The sequence below is a fragment of the Rhinatrema bivittatum genome, chromosome 2 (assembly GCF_901001135.1).
Source record: "Rhinatrema bivittatum chromosome 2, aRhiBiv1.1, whole genome shotgun sequence".
Classification (NCBI taxonomy): domain Eukaryota; kingdom Metazoa; phylum Chordata; class Amphibia; order Gymnophiona; family Rhinatrematidae; genus Rhinatrema; species Rhinatrema bivittatum.
The window spans coordinates 671,891,470-671,918,691 of NC_042616.1; the positions used below are offsets into that span (position 1 = coordinate 671,891,470).

The window sequence follows — 27,222 nt, forward strand, 5'->3', positions numbered from 1 at the left end:
GGATGCTCCAATCCACATCCTGCTGATGTATATTTTTCTATGAACCTCACCAGGACACATGCCCAAACCTTTATTCCAACCCTTCCTACCAAAAAAAAAAAAAAAAAATCCCCACTTTAACATATACAATCCCTTCTTGTCCTAGCATGAAACACTTATTCAAGCAGCCATTCATGCCAGCATTTTCAGCTTATTTATTTATTTTTTTGCTTACTTACTTATTTGCTAATTTCTTTCTTTCCAATATTTATTACTCATATTCTTCTTTGGGCTGGGTACCTTGTTACATATGTTAAAAACATTTAGAGAACATAAAAACAGTGACAATCTAATTAAGCATATTATAAGACAATCTGTCAAAAAAAAACCCCAATTGCTGAACAATGCTGCAGGCTCTTGAAAGGTAGTGCAGAGTATATGTTGTGCTCGAGGGTGGATCCTTGTCCTGGGGCAGGGATGGAATGGCTCCTGAAAGGGAAAAGGAGGTAACTGCCCCCAGGGGGCAGAGCACTGGAAGAGACAGAGGCTGGGAAGAGCTTCACCACTGGAAGCCCGAGGTCCCCCCGGGAGGAGCCTGTAGGGAACCGGGTCGCTTGGACTTAGGTGGGCCTCACAGGGTCTCCTGGGAGAATGTGTGCCCACAGACACAGAAGGAGTGCGGTTGGGTTCGAGCTGGAGCAGGGGGAACCAGAACAGAGTTGGTGATGACAAGGGGAGGAACAGAGCCAGAATCTGGAGACGAGGTCAATGTCCATAAGTCAGTCCGAGAAGTGCTCAACGAAGCAAGGGTCAGATACTGGAGGTCAGACAAAGTCAGAGGCAAGCAGAGGTCTTGAGGCAGGCGGCAGTCAGGCGAGCAGGTCTGGAGCATGCTGAGGTCTAGAGGCAAAACAAAAACCAATAAATATTCAGCTATTCACCTAGGCTCTTATTGTATATGAAGAGTGACCGTCATACAGTGCCCTTGCTGCCGATTGCTTATATGTGTAAGCCTGTAGGAGCGCTGGGGTTTTATAATCATAGGTCACTTCTTATGACATGCTCATATAAGAGTCTTGATGATTATTGTACTCCCCTGTTGATAAATGGGGGCTATACAAAATTGCACTTATCTTTGGATAAAATGTCCATAATGCAGCTGTCCTTAAATCTTCTACACTTGTCTTGTCAAATGATCAATAGTCAATGCCGGGAAGTAATGCTGACAGGTAGCTTGTGGCACCAAAAACATATCTATAAATTACTCCTGATGGTACATTGACCACATTCTTTCAAACAATATATTCATTCGCAGCTAACGGCTTTGTGTTCCCTGAAGAAGTCTGAATCACTTCGAAATACGCGCAGTGTCAGAAGACTCATATATCGCTACACTATTGATCATTTGACAAGACACTTATGGAAGATCTAAGAACAGCTGCATTGTGGACATTTTATCCAAAGATAAGTGCAATTTTGTATAGCCCCCATTTATCAACAGGGGAGTACAATAATCATCAAGACTCTTATATGAGCATTTTATAAGAAGTGACCTATGATTATAAAACCCAGCGCTCCTACAGGCTTACACATATAAGCCATCAGCAGCGAGGGTCCTGTATGACGGTCACTCTTCATATACAATAAGAGCCTAGGTGTATAGCGGAATATTTATTGGTTTTTGTTTTGATACAGAGTTTTCCTGCTATTTTTTGGGATAATATTATTTTAGTCTTTGAGGTCTAGAGGCAGGCAGCAGACAGGCGCGTAGGTCAGAAGCAGGCTGAGGTCTTGAGGCAGGCGGCAGACAGACAGTCAAGTCAGGAACTAACTGAGGTTATAGACAGGCGGCAGGCAGACAGGCAGTTCAGAAACTAGCTGAGGTCATAGACAAGCGGCAGGCAGGCAGGTCAGGAGCAAGCCGAGGTCAGTACCAGAAAGTCAGTCCGAAGGTACTACCTGGGTAGACAGATAGAAGAACACAGGAACGGGCAGGACTCAGGAACGAGGATGCAGGAACAAGTCAGGAACGGAACTGGAGCAGAAGGATCCTGGAATGAGACTAGGAGAAACAGGAACAAGCGCAGAGACAATCTAGCAACAAGCCGACCCGATTGCCAAGGCAAGGAAGTGGAGACAGGAACTTCCTTATATTGTTAGATCAATCAGGGTGCACCGCGGAACCAAGACCCGCCCTCGGCCCTACAAGTGTCCAGGCAGTCCGCGTGTGCGCACGTAAGGGCGTGGCTAGCATGGTAGGAGACGCCAAACCTCGGCTTGAGGCCTGGCACACAGTGGAAGGCCCGGCGACCGCCATCGCAGGACGTCGGGGCCTAGCTGGGCTAGCAACCACCACGAGGGAGGTCGTCCCGGGGCCCGCTGAGGAACTATGCAGGTGAGCAGTCCCATGCACGGGACAGCCGCGGGCGGGGTGCATAACAGTATAGATGGAAACAGTGTTTAATATAAGGAATTCTAGATAAGAGGTTCAGGGGCTTCCTTGAAGAGGAAGGTCTTGAGTTCTTTCTGAAAAGCTTTGGGTTCTTTCATGCTGCACATTGCTGAGGATAAAGAGTTCCAAAATAAAGGACTTGCTGTGAAGAAAGCCCTTCCTTGTGTCTCGGCTAGATGTACAATTTTGAGGGATGGGATATTTATGGCTGGATGAGTGTAGTGTACTGTATGTGCTGGAGTTCAGATTTTTCATGTAGGAGCAATCCAGGGGGAGGGTACATTAATTAATAAATTGTGAATCATGACTGCTAGTGTGTATTAGATATGCCAATAGACAGAAAGCCAAAGTAATGATTGAAAAGTAGGAGTAATATGATCTGGTATTCTAGCCCCATGAGTATTTGTGCATCTGCATTTTGTATGATTTGTATGGATCTTAGAGTGTTAACTAGGAGACCGATATACAGAGAGTTACAGTAGTCTAGTCCTGAGAGTATCAGTGACTGAAGAACATTTGAATTGACAAATGGCTTTAAGTGATGTAGAAGATGTAGTTTACCATATCACGTACAGACTACTGATTTGATAAGGGTTGCTTCAAAAGAGCAGGGTCAATAATAACAACTTGGTTATGGACCTTGTTGGATATCTGGATATGGTGGCCAACAAATATGTTGTGGACGTGGACCCTTGGACCAAGCCAAGGTTGACGCTACCCACAGGGAGGAGCACCGTTGGCAGATGGGGCTTCTTGGAGCAGAGGCCCAACAGGAACTTCACCACTGCCAACCTACATTCCTTAGGTTAAGCTCTCAGGTACTGGGGCCAGCTGGACAGGCAGTGGCCTCTGAGCTGAGATGAATCCTAGTGGGAGCGATGGTTGTCCAGAGAGCAGAGAAGTGATACAGTCCAAGCAGGAATTGGGGCCAGCAGAAGCAGTAAAAAGAGAAGGAACAAACAGCAGGAATGGCATGGAGGACAGACAAACGAATGCTGAAGACACAGGAACATGTTGGCAAGGCACAGGAGCAGAAACAGGATCAGGAACCAGGAATGTGTGGCAAACAGCAACTCAGAGAATCCGACCTATCGCCAAGGCATCTGATACAGGGCAGAGCAGATCTTAAGTAGTGGAAGGCCTGTGATGTCATCTCAGGTTACCTTGGAGGAATTCCTGTCGCGGGCCCTTTAAAAGGAGCATCAGTTGTGCGCGCGCATGTTTAGGGATGTCCCACACAGCTGAGTGTCAGCCCTAGTGTGGCGCGTCGGGTCTTCGCAGTGGCCAGCCATGTCTTTACCCCACCGATGTCAGCAGGCCCCCTGCAGCTTGAGAAGAGAGATAAGAGCGGCCTGTTGCAGGTCCAACCTGCAACCAGCCAAATGTAACAAAATGTTAGCACAGGGGGAATATTAGCAGTGAACAGATGAAAGAGGATGATGACTTCAGTTTTGGCAATGTTAAATGATAATCTGTTGTGGTATAACCAACTGCATATTGCTGAGATGCACAATGATGCAAGTTGGATTGTTAAAGCCATGTAAACTTTAAGGGAAAGAAAAACTGAATAAGATTTAGGTACAACTTATAGTGGTCACTAGGCTGGCCAGGAGATGGCAAAATGGTGTCAAATAGATGTTAAACAAGGCCGCTCATAAGGCTAAGCCTTGGAGTACACCTTTCTATCAGGAGGAGGATGGAGCGATAAACAGATGGATGTAGAAGAAAAGTTCACCAGTGGCTGCGGAGTACAGCAGGCAGAGCCCAGGATCGGGTCCTCTTTAGTGGAGACAGGGGATCCAGAAGCAGCAAGGAGCATCAGTAAGAATGGTAAGATGTCCATTTCTCTGGCATCCGCAGACAGCTTTTCAACTCAACGCCCTTGCAGCACTATCCCACTCGGCTCCATTTTAAAGACTAAGTTCCATGTTAATTCTATCCAATAAAAATCTTGTGGAGAACCTGCCTCATCTATATATCCACCTCAAAATTTCAGAAATTTCTATTTCCTTTCCTGCTATTTCCCATCAGTAGGTATGTTTATAATATATTAATTATAGGTGTAGACCATAATGAAAAACCTTGTGGTTGTGGGTCAATCCATTTGACCAAAATTGCTTTTCTCACTCCCAGCAAGGCCAAAGTAATGAATTTTCTAATATGCTTTGTAACTTTCATTGTTTCTTCCCTTTCCTTGTCTCTTCACTCCCTTCCCCATCCCTACCCAACAACAACAAAATCCTACTTTGTAGAATTCTCATATCCAGCGTTATTTCCAGCTGAGCCCACACTTCTTCCATGTATGCTTAACTTTTTGTACATCAACAAACACAATCAATTGTGAGTGAATCAGGCTCTCCATTGCATTTGATTCATTCATCTGAGAGCAAACATACCCAATTAACTTCTATCCAGGTTTATTACCTTAGACCCCCCCTCCAAAGAGCTGCCCACACTGCTGTGTGAAATTATCTCACACCCTGCTGTGTGAGACAATTTTAAAGGCTTTACTTAAATCTAAATAGAAAACTTCCTATATTTGCCTGAATTTAATCCCTTGTTTGCCATATCAAAGAAATGATTGAGATTTGTTTGATATGATCTTCCTTTAATGAAGGCATGCTTCTTCAAATCCTGCAATCTGATAGATTTCAGATATTCCACAGTCCTTTCTTTTATTAGTGATTCCCTGGATTTTCCCACCAAAAAGGCAAGCTAACTGATCTATATTATTATTATTGTTAGACATTTATTTATTGCCCAAGGCAAGTACAAAATATAAATTAAAAACAATACAAAGGATAAAATAAAAATCCTATATAGAAATTTATAAATTAATACAATAATAACTCATACAAAAATCTTTAAAAAAAACAAACATGGATCAAAATTCATATATATGTCCTAAACAAAAATGTTATAGGTTTCCAGGACCAAACTAAAAAATTATTACAAATCATAAGCACATTTATATTAACAATAATGTGTCTCTATTGGTTAAAAGTCAAATAATTTGGGATCCCATAAAAAACAATCTAAAAAGAATAATCGGGTCATAACACTAAAAATGTGAAGGATGCTATTTGCTTAGCAGCATATATACTAAAATTGGAATGACACAGAGAAGATTTAGCATAATCCCTGTGTAAAGATTACATTCAAATTTGTGAAGCATCTCATATTTTTTTGTTAAGAGCTATGAAGGATGACTCTTTCCTTATAACTTTAGCAACTAAGTGGTCCATCAACTTAAGGGAGGAGATCTCTAGAGAAGATAGGGAATGCTTCTTTGAGGATCCATGTTACTGGGTAGCCAACATGAGTCTGTGGAAAATACAATACAGACTGTTCACAGACAATATATAACTAAAGAAGGAAGAACTATAATGAAACTGTGGGACTCACTCAATTGCCTTCGGTGTACAGTTGCAACTGGATCATTGATTCACTCCTTCCTGGAGCTCTCACATTTGGCAAAATTCTGGGCAGAGGTTTCTCAATTATTGAATAGATTGTGGGGAGAGACGTGGAGTGATCTTATCATTTAATTCTCTTGAAGAATTTGTCTTCATTGGTATTAGGAATGGAGTGAGCGTGTGCCCTTAATGCTGCAGTGCAGTTAGTGCTGCCTTGGGGAGGAGCCCACGAGGCCTATGCCAACAGCTAGAGATTGTTACGCGTGCCGTCGGCGGAAGAGCCGCGGCACGGCCCCCTCACCTCTCTTCAGTAACTCCAGTGCCTGGTCTCTCGTCTCTGGCTGCAGTAGGACACCGGCTCCATCCTCTGGTCACCCCTGGTACCTCCGGCTCAGCTTCAGTCGCTGGTGTCTTCAGTCCAGCTACCACTTCCACTGCTCCACGTCGGGCCTCTCTGCGGGGCCTGCAGAGAGACGCTGCTATTCGGCGCTGCACCTCTCCCTAGGCGCGCGCATCACTGAAGCTTAAGTAGGGCCTGCGGTGGGAACCGAGCCACGGCCCCGGATGATGACATCAGCGGAGCACTGGTATATAAGCCCATGCTCAGCTCCCTAGCTTTGCCTTTGCAACAGATCTCCTTGCTGGTCAAGTACTCATTGCCTCCTGAGAGATTCGTCTCTTTTCTGTGTTCCTGATCCTCGCTGACTCATGTTCCTGGTTTCCTTGTTCCTGTGTTCCTGCTCTCCTACTCACCTTGGATTGCCTTCTTGGATCTCGACCTCTGCTTTGCCTGACCATGCCATTGTCTCTCTCCAAGCCCGGTCCTCTGCTTTGCCTGACCACGCCATTGACTCTCTCCAAGCCTGGACCTCTGCATTGCCTGACTACTCCATTGCTTCTCTCCAGGCCCAGACCTCTGCATTGCCTGACTACTCCATTGCTTCTCTCCAGACCCAGACCTCTGCATTGGTTGACAACATTTGACTATCTCCACGACCAGATCTCAGCCTTGCTTGCCACTACTTCCAGATTGCTGCCAGCCCTGAGTCAAGCTCGCTCTATGTGCCTCTTCAGCCTACGTCTTGGACTTGGCCTATTCAGGCTTCGGCCTGCTCTTGCTCGGGTGCCCCCTGTCTGACTTTGTTCCTTTGGCACCCGGGTCTCCGGGACACTACCTCATCCAGTTAAGACTGTACTACACCTCTGCTGCTGTCACTGGACTGACCTCGATCTCTCCATTGATGATGACATACGGAGGCCCACCTAAGTCCAGCCGGTCCCAGTACCCAAAGGCTCAACTCGCGGGGAACGAGGGCTGGTATCGGTGAAGCACCAGCCGGCCTCCGTCCATCAGCCCACTCTGTCTGCCAACTGTGGGGGCCTGTAGGACACTTCCTACAGGTTGCATCAACCCCACCTCGGCCCAAGGGTCCACCTCCAGCACAACAGGTTGCAAAGGCCATGGACTTGGCGGAGCCGCGTGCCCTCCAGGCCATTCCTGGCCTGGCCTCCAAAGTACAAGAACAGCAGCAGTTTCTCGAGGCACTGGCCTCCTCCCTTGAGTCTCTTCACACCTGTATTGATGCCCTAACAAGCAACCCAGTTCCAGTACCGGCTTTTTCTCATCAACAGATGTCTCCTTCCACTCCTAGAGCTTTGTTGGCCCTACCAGCTCCACTGCATTTCAATGGAGGCTCCAAGTTCTGCAGAGTGTTTATCAATCAATTCTACATGCAGTTTGCTCTACAGCCCTCCGCCTTTCAAAATGAATTAACAAAAGTTACCTTTATCTTGTCTCATCTCGAAGGGAAGGCGCTGCATAGGCTTCTCCCTTGTAGGAGCAATTGGACTCCCTTCTACGGGAAATGTCTCTATTTGTGGCCGTGTTTCGATGGACCTTCGATGATCCTGGGTGGCATGCCATGGCAAGCACAAGTTTGTTACGCCTTCGTCAAGGTCAAAGAAGTCTATTTGACTACACAATTGAATTTCAGACTTTAGCTTCTGAACTCGCTTGGCAGGAAGACTGCCTATGAGCTATCTACCTGGATGGACTTTCCTTGCAGCTGAAGGATAAACTGGATGCATGGGAGCTGCCATCCTCTCTTGAGGACCTCATAGACTTGTGAGCTGAATTGATCATCATCTCCAAGAGCGTCACCGGGAGAATCAGATGTCCAAGAAGCCCTCTTGGGTTCATTTCCATTTGCCACCCACTACCAGCCCTGCCTCCAGTAGGATATTGTGGCCAAGATGGAAGAGCCCATGCAGCTGGGCCATGGGTGGCTGTCCCCAGAAGAGTGTCTCTAGTGGAGACAAACAAGTCTGTTTCTTTATTATGGAGCACTTGGCCACCATCTACAGGTCTGCCCAGTCCGTCCGGGAAACATCCCAGCCTAAATTCAGTTGGGGTCTTGAACTTGGGCACAATGTCACCAGCCCCTCAGTTATCTGTACCTGTCACCCTGATCTGGGACTCCCGGTCCTTTCCAGTTCTTGGTGGATTCTAGAGCAGGAGGCAATTTTATCCTTCAGGATCTAGTACAACCACTGGTTTATAAAAACCCATCTTCTGGAGACCTCCTTGTGCATTGCTTCCATCTATGGAGAACTGCTACCCGGTTGAATATTCCTGACCACAGAGCCAGTTCAACTTTGTCCTGGCACCATCCACATGGAAGAAATTGAATTACTGGTACTGGAGAAATCCATTCACTGGTAATCTTAGGACTGCCCTGGCTCCAACGTCACGCCCCTCAATTCAATTGAAGGTTTCTCTAGCTAGTGGAATGGGGTTGCACCTGCCATCAGTCTTGTCTATGTAAAATGGTGCCACCACCCATGGTTTCTCTGGCAGCCACTTCTTCAGGTATACCCGCTCCCTATGCGGATTTTGAAGATTTATTTTCTAAGCAAAAAGCAGACCTTCTTCCACCTCTTCAGAGGTTTGACTGTCCCATTGAACTCCTACCAGGGACCACGCCTCCCTGAGGGAGTACTTATCCTCTGTCTCTTCCTGAGACGAAGGCCATGACGGAGTATGTTCAGGAAAACCTTGCGAAGGGGTTCATCTGTCGCTCCACATCTCCTGCTGGTGCAAGATTCTTATTTGTGACAAAGAAGGATGGGTCTCTTAGGCCATGTATCAACTACTGCAGCTTGAATGCGATTGCCCGCAAAGACAAGTACCCTCTGCCTTTGATCTCGGAACTATTTGATCGTCTGCACGGGGCCTCCATATTCACCAAGTTGGACTTATGCAGGGTGTACAACTTGGTGCGGATTCGCCCTGATGATATCTGGAAGATCGCTTTCAACACCAGAGACGGGCATTATGAATATTTGGTGATGCCCTTCAGCCTCTGTAATGCGCCCGCAGTATTCCAATGACTGATGAACAAAATTTTCAGAGACCTAATATACACCAAAGTTGTGGCATAACTTGATGACATCCTTGTCTTTTCCAAAGATCTGGCTACGCACCACACTGACGTTCATACAGTCCTTCAATGCCTTCGTGAGAATCACTTATTCGCAAAATTGGATAAGTGTTTGAGAATTCCAGTCTGCCTTTCCTCGGGTACATCATTTCACAACAAGGATTTTCAATGGATCCTGCCAAACTCAAAGGAAACAAAGACTGGCCACAGCCCGTGGGTCTTAAGGCATTACAACGATTCTTAGGATTCTCAAATTATTATCTTCATTTTATTCCACATTTTTCAACCCTGGCAGCTCCTCTTACTGCATTGACTCGTAAGGGCCAAGATACTCTAAACTGGACTCTGGAAGCTATTACAGCCTTTCACTGCCTCAAAGAAGCTTTCCTAGCTGGTTCCTGTCTCCATCATCCAGACCTGAACCATCCCTTCCTGGTTGAGGTGGATGCCTCCGTGATTGGGGCTGGGGCGGTCTTGAGCCAACGCCCCACTTCTGGATCTGTAGTCCCATGTTTGTGATTTGTTTTAAATCTGCTAGTTTCTTAGAGTGCTTCCATATTTTAGTATTATTTGAAAAGATAATCATCCTTTATTTGCTTTTTCTCTATATGCAGCGCTTTACACTTTTACATTTTTTAATTTCAAATGCCATTCAGATGCCCAGTCTCCTGTCTTCACAATTTCTTTTTTGCAGTTTCTTGCATTCCATTGCTGTTTTAACAACTTTGATTAATGTGTTGTTTGAAAATTTGATCACCTCATTTGGAATTCCTTTTTCCATTTAAAAATGCACCAATAAAGGATCAAATATAATATAGTAGAGACCTTCAGAATAAATTCACTATCACTCTCAGCATCTCACTGCTCTTTTATGGTGTAAATTTGGTCTCTCATATGTCTATCACATTTTATATATATATTTTTTTTTTCATTTGTATTTAAAACAAACAAACAAACAAACAAAAAAACCCCCCCACAATCAAAACATATAATTGAGGATGCCTGACACTGATCAGCGTTTTGAGACTTTATCTATGCCTCTGCCTCAAGGGAAACATTTTAATTTCCTGTGGAGTATCTCATGAGAGACTTTGTCAAATGCCTTTTGAATACTCAAATACACTATATCAATTGGCTCACCTTTAACTACTTCAGGGATCTCAACCTGTTGCGTTCGTGCCTATTCTCGCCCTTGTGGCGACTCCCTTTGGCTCAGTCGGACAGATGCAGCCGCAGCTTCTCCCTGCTTCTTGGTCCTGGTATCCCCGGGCTGGCTTGACGCTACGGATCTGCCATGTTCCTGATGACGCTACAGATCCGCCATGTTCCTGATGATATAAGGGCACGCGCATGCGTGCTCGAGACTTTGTACCAGCAAGGGCGCAAACCTCGGGGGCGTTCCCCCGTAGTGATGCCATCCATTTTCAGTTTAAAAGGTCTTTGTTTGCTAACCTCAAATGAGTTAGCAAGGAACTCCAACGGGTCTTGCTTCGGCAGTCCACGCTACTTGCAACAACGATCCGAGTCAGCAAGGGGAAGCCTTTCTAACTGCTCGGCCTTTTCAAACTTACCAGGAGTACCCGCTCCTCGGGGGCTCTCCTCTCTCTATTCTTGATTTTCGATTGTTGGACAGGATCCGGTAATCACTCCTCGAGGGCCTACGTTCCCGAAGACTCAGAAGACTCTTATTGCCTGGAGGCGATCGCAGACGTGAACATAGTGAGTCCTATTACAGACAGGAACCGGTACTCGCTCCATGAGGGCCCTTGTTCCTAATCTCTGGCTCCCTTCAGTCTAAGACGTTATCGCAGGTACGAAGATTGTGAGTTACTATTGCAGATTGCAGATAGGAACCGGTACTCGCTCCATGAGGGCCTATGTTCCTAATTCCTTTCTCATACTCTCTTCTTCCTCAGAAGATGTCGCATACCTATATCTTATGGATTACTATTACAGATTAACAGATAGGAACCAGTACTCGCTCCACGAGGGCCTACGTTCCTAAATCTCTTCTAGCCTCTCTATACCAGAAGCCATCCCATACTCAGTTATTGTGAGTTCTATTTCAGACTGCCTATAGGAACCAGTACTCGCCTGCGGCTCCTGTTCCTGAATACTGAAGACTCTCTGTTGCATAAAGAAGACTCTACAGAGATCTACAATTGTGAGTGTATCATCTACCACTGGTTAAGCCCAGCATACCCTGTCTACTCACTACCTATAGTCTCTTCTTACAGCTCAGCAGCTCAGAGATCATAGTTCTAGTATCAGAGGGACTTCAGCCCTGCCTGGCATATCAACTCATTACTGCCACTTCTGGAGGTTCTTCTTCCAGTCTAATAAAGAACTATCTGTGTTTGTCTCAATATTCCAGCCTAGCCGGTGGTCCCTCTCAAGATCTCCACTTGAGGGCGCTGTCACTATTTCTACTAAGTGTTACTCCTTACACTAATAGAGCGGTATTATCATCTGCCACTCTGCGGGAGCCAACCCACATCATACCATTACTCCTCTCACTGTGGAAGCTGTTCCATATCACATAGCTATCTCCCCGTGGGGACCATACAGGTTGCTGGCTCATCTTTCTACAGGAACAAGCATAACAGTTGCTACTCCTTCCCTCTGGAGGAGCAGAGCACTAACAGATCGCTACTCCTTAGCAAGATCCGTAACAGAGTGCTAACTTCGCCCCTTGGCGGGGTGATCGCTAACAGATTGCTAACTCCTCCTTCAAAGGGAGTATCCAGCAGCCAAATTCATAACAGATTGCTAACTCCTCCACTTTGGAGGAGCAGGTGTATAACACAACCTTTCAGGGAATATGGACCTCTTTTCAGTCTCAAAAATGTGTGCGGAACCCCCCCCCCCCCCCCAACACACACACTTCTCTTTAATAATTGCATGATATAATAAAAGAAATAATGATATGTACTCCAGAATCAATACTAAAAAAATGCTTACTGACCTAAACTGAATACATAGGAGGGAAATTTCGCAAGCTATTTAAAAATGGTCCTCCTAACTGAAGGTTGAAGTCAATCCCACTCCAGCTACAATGGGGAAAAGGAAGCAAGTTCAAAAAAAAGTTCCAGGCTGGCAACTCAGGGTGACCTGGCAGAAAATCAGACCTGCAATCTAATTTTCCAAGGAAATTGTCCATGGAGTTTCCTTTTCAAAACTTGGGCTGGTGGGGGAAAGCCAGTGCTTTTGTAGCTGTGTGTACTTTGCACCTGATTTGAAGGATTTCAAAACAAAATCTCTGCATTGTACTTTCCCTGCCCCTAACTTAGCCCTGCTCCTTTTTTCTTCCCCGGTTAAGGTTCGGATGCTGTTCACAGGTACTTTTACCCTTAGTGGCAGGAAACAGCAATTTTGAAAGGGCCTTTCTACATAGGTAAGCAGGTATTTATCCACATAAAAAAGATTTGAAAATTATCCTCCCTAAAAACTAACCCTCTTGTAGCCTGCTTTTCTTGTATATTTTATTATTTTCTTTTACAATTCTTACAAACACAGGCAGAAAATGATAATCACAAAATAAGGTAGATTTCTGAAAAAGCAAATCAATAGCCTGTTTTCAACAGGAAGAAGGCCTGGGAGATCTCTGTGTCAGTCTATGGGCCTCATTTTAGAAAATCGCGCTAATGGGGGGCGGGGGGTCGAAACGGAGGGGCGGTCCTGCACTAGCCGGCAGCGATTGCAGCACCGCGGTGCGATCGCTGCCGGTTTCGCACCCAATAGCGCCACCATGAAAGGTGGCGCTATTGGGCGCGAAATAGGATGTGAAAAGGCTCCTTACCTTTTTGCTGTCCATGCCTTCTTTGCAGAGTCGGCCCCAGTGATGCCCCGACTCCTCCTCTTCTGGGGCCGACTCCACCCCCATATCGCTAGCGCAAGCTTGCGCTGATAACGCAAGACTGCGCTGCTAGCGCAAGCGTGCGCTAGCATTGGAAAATGAGGCCGTATGTGCTCCGTAAATAACTTTTTTTAATGACATATCCACACTGGCTGTTGCTTCTTCCTCCCTCCTCCATCGCTGGTGGTCATCTCTTCCTTCTCTCCTGGAGTGTATTGGTCCTTCCCTCTTGATCCTTCTCTCTCTAACTCTGGTTCAGCATGATTCTTGGGGTTCTCTCCTTTTCTCCCCCAGTCTCTGGTGATACTCTTGTCCCTGATAGGCTGCCATCTACTCTTACTCCCCTTAACCAGGTTAGTCATGGATTCCTTCTCTGTCACTCTTCCACCTTGGCTCCCTCTTTATCTTCCTTTTCCTCCTTCTTTCCTATTTCATTCCTTCTTCTCTCTCTCTTTCTTCTCATACTGTCATAACCACAGTCCCATTTCCTTCTTTCTTCTTCTCAGTCATTCTACTCACTTTTTTAGTGTAGCTCTCCTCTTCTCTTTCTTTGTCAGTGACAGAGTACATGGTAGTAGTAGCAGGAAATGCTTTTCAGCACTGATCGCCCTATTTTCTCTTACTTTCCTCTGAGGCTGCTGAATGTTCTGAGAGCTGCAGTCGGCCCCTCTCTTCCCCACATCCTCACAGTGCAGCAGTGAGGTTTGACTCTTGAGGGCTGCAATCAGTCCCTCTCTTCCTTACTTCCATTGGACATGTTTAATAATTTTTATATACCGATGTTTCATGAGAACATATCAAATCGGTTTACATTATGTAACAAATATTAATTTAAAAATATTTGCATTTTCAAAGAGAAAAGGAAGTAAATACATGGTTTCATAATATAAATAAAATAAAATAGTAAACTAAATAATCATAAAATGTATACAGTTAGAGAAGCAGTATAGTAAGAGCAGAGATAAAATCAACAATATACTTTACCTTGGTGTATAATTATTAGTAGGTTGAAATCATTAGATTAACAACTCTTGGAAGGCTTGTTTGAATAGCCATGTTTTAATGCCCTTTTTAAATATTTTAATGTCTGCTTCCAATCTTAATTCTTGTGGTATAGAGTTCCACAGTTGGGGTCCAGCAATAGAAATATTCCTTTCTCTTATATTATTTAGATGCACAATCTTAGGGGAAGGAATTGGTAACATCCCTGTACCTGCTGATCTAGTAATTCTTGAAGGGATATGAAAATGTAATGATGAAGTTAACCATTCAATCTTTTCATTGTAGAGTGTTTTATGAATTAGGGATAGGATTTTATGTTGAGCTCTGTATTTAACAGGCAACCAGTGAAGGTCTTTTAATATTGAAGTAATATGATCAGATCTTTTAGTTCCTGTTAAAAGTCTAGCTGCTGAGTTTTGCAGAAGTTGCAATGGTCTTGTAACATTTGCTGGTAGGCCTAAAAATAATGAATTACAGTAGTCTAATCTCATCAAAACATGTGTCTGCAGAACTGTTCTGAAATCTTTTGGGAAAAGGAGAGGTTTTAATCTTTTAAGGACATTCAATTTAAAATAACCATCATTAATGATTTTTTTAACACAGGTTTTCATTGTGATTTCATAATCTAGGAAGATCCCTAGATATCGTACTTCCAGGGAGAAGGGGTAATTTTTTGCAGCTTCTTGAGTTTCAAGTTTCTTTGCCTTGCTTAATTTAGGTGAGATATATAGAATTTCAGTTTTTTTTGGCCGGATAGAATTCTGCACATTGGAAGCATATAAATATTAAAAAGGGTCGCAGACAGAGAGGATCCTTGTGGTACTCCATACTGGAGATCAATTGGTTGAGAGTCATTATCAAGAAATTTCACTTTAAAGGATCTATTCTTTAAGTAAGAGTCAAACCATTTCAGTGCCAAATCTTTAATACCTATTCATTTAGTCTATCCAGGAGGATTTTATGATTAACTGTATCAAATGCTGCTGAAATATCTAGATGATTAGAAAATAAGTTTGGCTGTTATCGGCTCCTCTGAGGATAATATCTTGTAATGAAGTTAATAGGGTCTCAGTACTAAAATATTTTCTGAATCCATGTTGTGCCGGAAATAGGGTACTATGCATTTCAAGATAATCTGTAAGTTGATTGTTAATTACTTTCTCAAGAATTTTTTAAATACATGGTAAATTAGAAACAGGTCTTAAATTTGATAGATCATGTTAATTGGATTGTGGTTTCTTCGTGATTGGTTTAACTATTGTGGTTTTTAAAATGTTTGGGACATTCGCTTCAGTAATAGATAAGTTAATTATATCTGCAATAGGTCTGGAGACTATATTGGTGACTGTTTTTATTTTAATAGCTTTATTGAAATATGGTCAACTGGGTGAGCAGCTGGATTCATTTTTTTGATTATACCTTCCATTTCAACAGATGAAATTGTTTCAGAGGAGGTTATATGGTCTTTAGGGTTGCTTGGCAGAACAATTTGGTTCGAGTTCTGTGTAGAGATGTTTTTTAGTGTGTTTAAAGTCTTTTCCTTGAAATATTGTGCAATTGTATTACAATTAAAAGAATTGTTTTATGTGGGAGTTTCAATGGGATTGGTCAGATATTTTACATATAAATACAGAACTCTTGGGTTATATTGATATTTATTTATTTTGTTAGAATAAAATTTTTTCTTTGCTTTATTGGTGGATTCATTGTATCTATGTAAGGTAGTTTGATAGCTAGTTAATGTGTCTGTAGAGGGAGACGCTCTCCATGTGGCGGTGTGGTTTGAGGCTCCTACTGGCTAAAAATGGTCCTTCTCTGTCACTCTTCCACCTGGCCTGCAGCAATATAGGGTGAAGTAGGCCCCCCTCTCACTTTCCTGACCTGTGCCAGCAGCTCAGCTAATCACAAATAGCAGCAGCCCAACTTAACTTTCTTGGATTTTTTTCTAGTGGGCCCAATGGAATGGTCTCGCAGACTCAGGGGGTCCATGGAGCCCAGGTAGAGAGCCATTGATCTCTCATGTTTATTTACAAGTTTCTGAAGGAAATGTCTGTAAAGAATTATTAGACAAATAAACTTGGGAAAGGCAGCATTTTTCCCTGGGAGTGAGATACAAGAACTAGATCAACTACTAAGGATTTGATAGGTAGTCGTGACCTGGATTGGCTTCTATCTGAGACAGAGTGCTGGGCTCAATGGACCTTGGTCTGAGCTAGCATGGCCCTTCTTATGTTCTAATGTTCTTTAAAAAATCTAAAAGATTAGTAAGGTAAGACTTTACTTTGCTAAACCTATGTTGACTCTTACCCATTTAGACATGTTTGTCTATTTGGCCAATGATAATTTTTTCAATAGCTGTTACCATTTCGCCCAGCACCAATGTCAGGTTCAACAGTCTACAGTTTCCCAGATTACCCCAGAACCCTTTTTAAAAATTGGTGTTACATTTGCCACACTCCGGTTATCAAATATTGTGGCTCTTTAAATGATAGGTTATAGATTACTAGTAATAGGCTTGTAATTTTATATTTGAGTTATTTTAAGACTCTGGAGTGGATGTCACTTAGTTCTGGTGATTTGTTCTTTAGTTTATCAATTTGCTCCATTATACATCCTCATTATCATACTAGTCAAAAAGTTCAGCATAGTGAATGAAAACTTAGGGGTACATTTTAAAAAACAGTGCGCGCGTATTTTTGTTCATGCACCAGGTGCAAACAAAAGTACACCGGATTTTATAAGATACACACGTAGCCACGCGTATCTTATAAAATCCGGGGTCGGCGCGCGCAAGGGGGCGTACATTTCTGCACCTTGCGCGTGCCGAGCCCTGCGTGAGCTGCCCATTCCCTCCGAGGCTGCTCCGAAATTGGAGCGGCCTCGGAGGGAACTTTCCTTCCACCTCCCCCCACCTTCCCCTCCCTTCCCCTATCTAACCCACCCCCCCAGCCCTACCTAAATCCCCCTACTAACCTTTATCCGTGAAGTTACGCCTGCCTCCGGGCAGTCGTAACTTACGCGCACCAGCTGTCTGCTGCCGCGGCAGGCCCCGACACAGGCCGCTGTGTCGGGGCACTCGGCATCGCCCCGGACCACCCCACACCCCCAAACATGCCCCCAAGCTGACACCACGCCTCTGGCCACGCCCCTGGCTGCCCCTTTTTGCAAGCCCTGGAACTTATGTGCGTCCCGGGGCTTGCGCGTGCCACCAAGCCTATGCAAAATAGGCTCGGCGCGCGCAGGGGTTTTTTTTAAGGGTTACGCGCATAACTTATGTGCGTAACCCTTTTAAAATCTGGCCCATAATGTGTAGTCCCAGCAGAGTTCATTCATTTATATTTTGTTCTGATCATAAATAATTTGCTGGAACAGTTAAGGATGCATTTTCTGTTACCTACACTGTGATGAATGAAAAATTTGGTTTCTGGAGATGTCCATTCAGTTACATTCATGAGCTTAAAAATGATCAGTGGAAAAAACAACAGATTGCTAAATTATAATAACTTAAGTAGCTGGCATTACTTCCATGACAGTATCATTTGCAAGAGGGAATGAAGCTCATTATGCCTAACAGATTGTATTTTTGCTATGGCCAAAAGACTGATGGAAATCTATTGCTACCCCTGTGAGGCAAGCTCATTTTACAATGGAAAAATGTGGAATTCTCTTTGAAAATACTCTGACTGTGGGAATGGGCCCCGAACCATGGTACGTTGCTTTGCATTTCCTTTGAATCAGGTGAAAATAAAGCCATCGAACATACGCATGGGGTTTTCAAAATGAAAAGTCCTATGTATATTCTCCCTCTTCCAGTCTAGCAATTCCCTTTTTCAATCATGGTATTGGGTAGGGACCTTCAGTTTCAATTGTTATTTTATTTTTTCCTGGGAATTTCAATGTTAAAACAAAAGAAAAATCAAAGGAAAAATGACTTTTCTACTGATTTTTCTCCTGTTTGTTATAACAAAATAATTTTTCCACTGAATTTTTTCTAACATGGAAATTGCCAGGAAAAATAAATAAAAACTGAAAAGGAAGGTTCCTAGCCATGAGTAAAAGTACCCATGGTGTGACCAATGTGGGTATTTTTACCCGCATCGAGGATGTGGAGGACAATTTTCAGTGGATCTTTTTCCATAGGTAAATTGCTATTTATCCCAAGAAGAATCTTTCAAAATGGCCCTTTAAATACAAACTCATAACTTAAAAAAAAAAAAATCAAATTCAGTTCTCATCATTGTAGGTAAATTAAGCTGTTTCTTATTCTGTAATTTTCCAAAAGGTAATTTTCCAAAGGTATCACCCGCGAAAAAGGACTTTTTGCATGCGATACCTAGATCGGGGCGGGTTCTGGGCGGCGTCCGCTCCGGAAGGGGAAGAGTTGGGGCGGCACCGGGACAGACATCGCAAAGACATCGCTGATGGCGAATAGGTTAGGAGCCTTATCACCGCCAGTAACGCAGCCTATAGCACCACCTTTCATGGTGGTGCTATTGGTTTGCGAAAGCCGGCAGCAATCGCACCGCGGTGGTGCGATCGCTGCCGGCTTTTGCAGGCCCACCCCACACTTTGCCCCCCTGCCCCCTGTTACCACTGGATTTTCTAAGTTCTGCGAACTTAGAAAATCCAGGCCCAAGAAGGCATTAATTAATTAATTAATTAATTAATTAATTAATATTACTTGATTTTAGTGCTGACTCACTGAAGCTATTTTCCTATTTTGTATTTATGGGAAAAGACTAATGAATTCTATTTCTATAATTGTGCTCTTCATATCTTGAGTCTGATGTACAAAAATGTACATTTGTTTTTCACAAAAGAGTACAACATTCAAAAAAACAAACAAAATGCCCCAAAATGTACAAAAATGTACAAAAATGTCAAAATTTCTGTTTTGAGTATTTTTTCTCATGTTGTCCCATTTTATAAAAATATTTGCATATTTTGCCCCTTATCTATTGTAAACCTTTACACATAGTCCACTATATGCAAAAATGTATTTACATTGAATTCATAAATAATGAGCTTCTGCAAAAGCATGCAAAGCAGCTCATTAGTTATAATTTTAGTGAAAATGTCTTTGCATGCTGTTTTTTTTGCTGAAGAGATAACACCTCATTGAGGTATAGTTATCTTCCTATGCCTGTCCCAGGATCAATCTTTTCTTAAGAATTGAGCTCATTTGAATGGGTAGCAAGAATGCACATGAAGGAGGCCGATAACCCAAGGCAATGCAGTGGGTTAATATATCTTCAAAGCTAAGCATGGTGCTAATATTTTAAGCACACTTTTTTTCCACTGAAAGGTTTTTACGTTTCTGCTGTTTTAGGGAACTGGTCTTAATCTTGCTTTTCTCTTGTATTGACATTAGGGAACAGTTTGGATCTATCAACTCAGTCTGTGGTAACCAAGCAAAAAAATTATTTTCTAATAGCTACACTTATGTAAGTCACTTAAATTCTGCATTCTGTTCATCATTCCCTGAGGATATGGATGACTAGAATTGGCAGAGCTTCTTGGCACAATCAAAAACTGGATATGCAGTACTTCATTCTATTTAATTAGATTTATGCCAAGAGGGAACTGCTAGGGGGAAATCACTGTTATGAGTTTGTTAAAATAAGTTTTCATTGAGTTATATACAAATCAGTGTTTGACCTTTTCTCATATCAGTTTCAGCACCAATGCTGTTACCTAGGCATATGGCCAAGAAACAAACAGGGGTATATCCTTCTCAAATTTTGCATGCATTTCCTTCTTCCCCTCTTCCCTGCGGTGGTTGTCTAGGGAGATATTCATCTTATTCATATAGTATCTTCCTAAATGAATCTGTGTAATATAGCATTCATGCTCTAATCTCATATTATTTATAATTTTTGTTACCGTTTCCAGAAAATCTTACAGAAGGCATTTAACTACTGTAAACTTTCAATTTGCATCTGGTCATTTTGCAATTTTTACAAAGAAGCCATATATTGTCTTAGTATTTCGTAATTTAGACTAAGTAAAGAGCAAAGTCTTGGAATATCCTGCAACATACAAAAGGATTACAGACTAAAATGAGGAGATACTGGATTTTTGTTACCATAATCTATCACTGGAGTATTTTACAGAAACTGACCAGCACAACAATTTAGGCAAGCAGTGAGTCCATACTAGTTTGCCTTTCTGCAAATGAATGACAGCTGTGCCCTGCCTCCTTTTTCTTGATGCATCTATACAGTATGGAAGTCAATCAAGTGAGACACTGGTATTTTTGCCATGAATTTGTTGCTTTGTATTATTGTAATCCAATCATTTTCATCTCTTGGCAAATACCCAGATTAAAGATAGAATTTAAGATTGTGATCATTTACATTTAGTAAACTCAAATATTCTATTTAGGGAAATATTCAGATAATCGCAGTCCTGTTAAAGTAAGTCATTATTAATCTTTATTACTATTATTATTAGTAGTAGTATTAGCAGAAGTAATACTGTTTCATTTAGAGCTACTACCATACACTTAATTAAGGTAATTTTTAGTAGCCCGTGTAGAGCTAAAGTTTGCAGATAAAAAGTATCTACAGACTTTTAGCCTGAATATCAAAGCAGGCTTATGTGCAAAGAGTCATGTGTTGCGCTGGGAATGCATGGGGACATTCACAAGGAAGTTATACCTCCTCAGGAGTGGGTGTTATTTACCACCCATATTTTTACATGATACTAATTCTCCTCTAGAACCCCTGTTTTCTTTGTACTGGCAATAGTACACAAACACTGTTATGTGCATACCTGCTGGGGATATTTTCAAAGAGCCACTTATGCACATAAAACTGAAAATGACCCCTAACATTTGCATTAGCTCTACCTGTTACTGCAACAGATATGGTGTTGGTGATATATCTTCTGCACTGTGCTTGATTAACTAGGCTGGCTTCATCTGAGTGCATCTGATGAAGGAATATGAAATCTGAAACAGATGTTTCCCTGGATCTCTTCCTGCTCAGTCAATCTTGTTTATGTTACTTCCCACATCATAAGTTCAGATATGTAACACATTTGCAAGTTCACCTTCACTGCCCTCCTTTTTAACTATTGTGTGACAATTTTCAATAGCCTGTGGTGTTGAAAAGGTATTTTCCCTTTGAAAATTAGCAACAAGTCTAAGCATGAAAGGTGCCTGCTTACATTTGCACCTGTTATGTCTAAGGGCAGCCAATTGCAGTGCAATAGCATATGTAGCTTTTAAGATCAAATCTATGATTGCAACTTTTAAAAAGCTGTGCGGGTGCACATGTGCACGCATTCGTCGGCCCACACCCAGGGATGTGGCCCTTTTATAACATATGTGCATATAACATGGGCGCACAATTTCAAATGGATGCACGCCTATGCACGCGCATGCCACGTCTACCGTCTATGTGGGAGGAATTTAAAAGACATGCACGCCGACGCCATTACCAGTTTTACCAGTTCGTTCCCAGTTAACCCAAATATGGAATAGGACTTCCAAATCCCCCTAGTTTAATAGCCTCTCTTCTTCCCTGTTAGCCCCAAGCCTTAAAACCTTGCCATTCTGTCTATTTATCTTTATTTTATAACTTACACATCATCTATAAATTAACTGATACATTTTGCCATCTCTACTGTATCAGGCCAAATAATTTTTCCTAGTCATTAGTTTGGCCATATTTTTTTTTTTACTTGCACATTACTAAACTAAAATATGAGTGTTTGTTTTATAAACAGTGTCAATACCCAGGAAGCAAGAAGACAGTATTAGAAAAAAATTTGAATCGGATCTAATTCAGAAGGAAAGAAAAAACTCTAGCAAAAGAACTGATGAAAAATCAAGAACCACCAGAAGATGCCTTTGCTGCTCTATAGTTATGTGGGCTGTAGGTGTGGATGAGTTTTTGTCCAAACCACAGATATTGACAACATGCCTCCCAATCTCTGTGTGTTCTTGAAGAACACTCCTCCTCTGTTATTTTGGCTAGGAAAGGATCCTTGGAAAGACTGCCCTTTCTGAACTGTACAAGCTGTAATATATAAAAGCTGTTCGCATTCAACAGCTGCTACAGCCAGCAGCCTGTGTGCTAGAAGAGCTTTATTCTTAGAGAGTTTATGACAAGATACATCCTGCACTTGCACAGCTTTACACATCATCAAGGAAAAAATAAAAAGATAACTTACTTTGACACTGTGGCAAGGTAAGTTATAATATTTTTCTAGATGTTTAATATTAAAAACATTTGATTGAGACTAGATTAGTGTTATTAATGGAATTAATGGAACAGCTTGTATTCCTCGTACAGAGTTATCATGCACAACCCTGTGCTATACAATACTGTGTGTGCATCTGTGAGGGCATCACATTAGTTGTTCCTCTGCCCTACAGAAAGAAGATTCAGTAATGTTTTAGCTATTATCTGAAGCCTGAATGTTTTCCATTAAAGTGTCTGCAGGACCCTGCTACACAGTACATAACTGCTCTCAGTGCTAAGAAAGGTTAACCTTGAAATGATTTGCCAGTTTGCATGTTCTCACAGGCTGATGTACATTATAGATATTGGTAGAAATGTAATATGGCATTAACAAAGTTCAGGGAATTTAGGACAAAGAATCGGATATATTTGAACTTAGAAGCAGCAGAATTGCTAATTTTGGATGAAATATACTGTTGTTTCCCAACCCTCTCCTGGAAGCACACTTAACCAGTCAGGTTTTCAGAATATCCACAATTAACATGCATGAGATAGATTTGCATACATTGGAGGCACAGTGCATGCAAATCTATCTCAAACAGGATTGCCATGATGAATATGAAAGCTCGAATGGATTACTGTGCCTCTAAGTAAGGGTTGGGAAACACTGGTATATATTATAAAGGCACAGAAAGGAAGAAAAAACTATAAAGAATCAGGCCCTTAATTAGCTTTCAAAACATTGCCTGCCATGTTTTCCTTCCACAGATCCAAATAGGATAATCACGTGGCCTCTTGAAGCCTTTCAAAAATGACAAAAATCTCTGCAGTCACATGCATTGTCTTAGTTTCCTTCTTCTGTGAAACAAGCTCAGTAGTGTTATTCAATTCCACTGACCCTGTCCTGTCAGTCAATAATCTCACGTCTGAGACTGAATCTGCTTCAAGAGATCATCTGGACACTACAACTATCACCAAAGCTAGGAAAAAGAGATTTATTTCCCAGACTGACATGATCGCCATCCTCGAATACCATAATCAAGTAAGAGGCAAAGTCTTTCCACCTGCTGCCAACATGGAGTATATGGTGAGAGAAATATATCTTTAACAGATTTCTCTTTCTTAGAATTTTCAAAATAGGTGGGAATACCACCTTAATGTGAATTCAATGAAACTATTTTTTTTAGCGGAGGTCAGCTGTTTTTAACCACAGGTGTGCTTATTTATCAAATATTTTAGCACATATGCAAGTATACATATCATGAGAATAAGTTAAATATCTATAATAATAATATTATAATTTTCATCATTGGTAATACCAATGTCATTATTATACACTTTTTATCACTGAAATATTATAGTGCTCCAAATGTCCAAGGGTATAGAAAACTGTATTCTTCACATAGATTATTGAAATGCTTGGAGATTCTGACCTGTGCTCTGAATTGCAGATCCTTTCCTCGAGAGCACAGGTCAGAATCTCAAAATGTCTAACAATATACAATGGAGTGATTGTTGCCTAATGCTGTCTGTTTAGCAATGATCAGGTTTGAGCTTCCAGACCTAGTTTCCTCTATAGCAAGTACTTGTGGTTTTAATCAGTAAAATAAGCAAATGTGGTTCTACTCCAAAATGATTGCATGCAGGTAACACAAGGATCTAATTTTTTACTGGGTAATGGTAATCATTTGAGTTCTGCTGTAATTATTGTATCATGCTCACTTTAGAAAGTTTTATGCCATTACATGGATTCCTTCATGTACCAGGTCAGGATTTTAGTACATGTGCTATAATGGATTTATCCACGCTATGCTTGTTGAAAGGGTTTCCTTATAATTCCTGCAAAGAATATGTATGCTTTACATAATCCTATGCAAGGAATACTAGCCAGTTGTTCTCATTGCTGACTTCATGGTTTACGGGGGATATCATCTTCATTTCAAAATACTTAATTGAATATTTTGTCATTTAGCCTACAGTTTAGTGAATTTGGAATGTGTTCACCATGGCAAGCATACAGGAGCCTAGTCAAGCAGATATACAATTTTTAAGGGACAGAATTCAAATATGTTGAGACATAATTTTATTTCTTTCAGTTTGGAGTAGCATTTCATAGTGATACCGGCTGCTTAACAGGTTTGAAAAACAATAGACCACCAGCTTGACATAAATCAGAATGGATAATAACCTCTTTTTAGCAATGGCTAGCAATTTTGATAGGTCTCTGTTCCATACTTTGCTCTATTTCATCAGTATCTTAGACTTTGATGTATGCTAAACTGGAAAGGTCAGGGACAGAAAATATAAAAAGGTCAACAAGTCAAACTCAAGGCTTCATTTCATTACCAAATTCGTTTTCTAAGAGTTACTTCTGATTCTGTATAAATAAACCTTGGCGTCTGTGAAAGAGATGAGAGCCTAACTTCACATTACCTTTGGCTGATGTCATTTGAAAATGTGCCATATAATTTGGCCCAGCATAGTCACTCTGACTGAAATTCAGCCAGAAAGCAGCCTAAGAGATATTCTGTGTTCCCCATATCTCAGTCTTCATAATAGCATATTTTGCCATGTAACAGAAATCCATATAGCCATGTAACATGCATTATCTATCTATATACATACATCATATATGGTATGTATGTTACATGGCAAAATATGCTATTAGGAAGGCTGCGATGTACATTTCTTTATCTAATGCTGGTAGTATTTCTTAATATAAAGTTAAATGATTTTTTGTTAAGCCATTAATAAGGTGTTCTATCTTTTCACACGCTCTTTTTCTTGTTGTTGCAATTCTGAAGTAGGTTTCACTATCACAGCAGTCCAAGGAAAACTTAGATTTTTTTTTTTCAGAGATTGTGATCACTATAATTAGACCAACATAAATATTATACTTAGATTGTATTGCATATGAATTTTTAGGTCATAAGGGAAAGGGACAAATGTGTCCTCAAAATGTTATTGGCTATTCATAATATTTATGTTGGTCCAGGGAAAAACATGGCAATATCCACAAATCTATCTTACTACAATTATGTTGTTTATCATCATTATCTGCAAGGTAATTATTTGAAAGAAGCAGGGGTTTAGTAAGTACTTGTGTTAATTACCAAAGTAAGGTGATGTATTCCACTTCCAAAATTATCACTACCACCCCTCCCCCCCCCCCAAGAATCACTATTGAACTCCTATGCCTTTTGCTGATGTATTGATCCATTTGTATTTTAATTAGTTTCATTTTTTAAAGTAGTGATTGAAAAGGTATTGCGTGAGGTATCTAGTAGTTATTTATGTTTATATTTCCACTTCTGATATGACTGATGGAGTTATAGGCAGCCTTCCTGAGACTGCCATATAAACAGCACTATACCTGCCAAAGAGATATTATAATACGTTACATTATATTATATTACTATATCTTCTTCTTTAGACATAAACCAGCCCTACAGCAATTAACATCATGAGAATATAACTTAATTGAAGGGCTATGAGGGTTAACAGTAACATGGAATAGACTGTTTTTGGGTACTTGCCAGGTTCTTATGGCCTGGATTGGCCACTGTTGGAAACAGGATGCTGGGCTTGATGGACCCTTGGTCTGACCCAGCATGGCATGTTCCTATGTTCTTATGTGTTATTGTGGGCACAATTTGATAAAAGACCCTGTTGTTTGCCATCTATTCTGAGCTTCTGATGCAGGGAAATTGAGAAGGATAATTAGGGGTGTGCATGCGTTTTCGACGTATTGGCAATCCATAACGTATATTCATTGTATTCATGGGGAAGCGAAACGTATCGCAACTCCCCATGAATATAACATACCATTCGTTCCATACGTTTGGCGCTGCGTGCTTTTCTTCACTGCCATTTGCAATCAGAGAATGCCATTTGGGTGTATCCAGAGCCAAAAACCAGCCCTTTCCTGTGAGTCATCAGTGACCTCACAGCCCTGTCAGAGTGGGTCGGACAGGTTGGCACGGATACCAGAATGCAACGTATCAGTGATAAGATTTTTTGAAATGCACTGAATGCAGCCAATCGTGCTGTCATTCAGTGCTCAGTGACGCTTTTCCTGATGACCCAGGACTATATATAGTTAAGCACGCGGCGTGCCATGCACTTTCTTTGCAGGGGTAGTGTGGGGAGGTGGACTCTGCAGAAGGTGGCTGCACTCAGAGCTAGTCTGTATTCAATTGCTAGCTAGGTCAGTTACTTAAGAGAAAAAGATATTTATTCTTTATTTGGCTGCAGTGCCAGCTAGCCCTGTTTTTTTTTTAAGCAGTTTTTTTTAGTTGATCTGAGACGGTCTCTCTGTGCCAGGGAGAAAAGCTGCTAGCAGTGCCATTTTGTTTAATTCACCTTCTGGGCTAGGCTGCAAGCAAGCACCATTTGGGTGTTGTGGGTAGGAGAGATATATTCAATTTTTAGCTAGTTTGCTAGAACTTCGATTGGAAAATATATTTCATCGATTTTCTTGCTGTGCCAGCAATTCCAGCTTTTTTAAACTGAATTTGTTTAATTGAACTCACTCAGTCTCTCTGTGCACTGGGCAACTGTGCCAGTGGGCTGGCAGTTTAGCAGACTGAAGTCTATTATTAGGACAGTCTGTGCAGCCAAATCCCCAGTCTGCCTCTTTTGTAATTACAAACTCTGTGTGTGTACACACATTACATTAGTGCATATCAAGGCACTGTGACAGTGGGCACTGGGTAGTTTAGCAGACTCAAGTTTATTATTGGGACAGTCTGTTCAGTGAAATCCCCAGTCTGCCTCTTTTGTAGTTACAAGCTCTGTGTGTGCACACACATTACATTAGTGCATATCAAGGCACTGTGACAGTGGGCAGCCAGTAGACAGTAGGCAGTGACATTAAATCCATAATGTC

At 41.8% G+C, this 27,222-nt stretch overlaps 1 protein-coding gene, 1 long non-coding RNA gene and 1 other non-coding gene across 4 annotated transcripts in view; 2 read left to right on the forward strand and 1 right to left on the reverse strand.

Moving 5' to 3' along the window:
* Positions 1-27,222, reverse strand: part of LOC115085451 — a 159,506-nt gene that overhangs the window by 21,837 nt on the left and 110,447 nt on the right. The window lies entirely within an intron of this gene.
* On the forward strand, positions 5,508-5,617 carry LOC115086363. The gene has a single exon (XR_003855247.1). It is a non-coding gene; the product is annotated as a U6 spliceosomal RNA (small nuclear RNA).
* PI15 (peptidase inhibitor 15) overlaps positions 22,208-27,222 on the forward strand; it is an 88,093-nt gene continuing 83,078 nt past the window's right edge. Inside the window, exons 1-2 of the mRNA XM_029591501.1 lie at positions 22,208-22,340; positions 23,103-23,421. Coding sequence (XP_029447361.1) covers positions 23,146-23,421 — 276 coding nt within the window. The 5' untranslated portion in view covers positions 22,208-22,340; positions 23,103-23,145. The remainder of the gene's footprint in view (positions 22,341-23,102; positions 23,422-27,222) is intronic.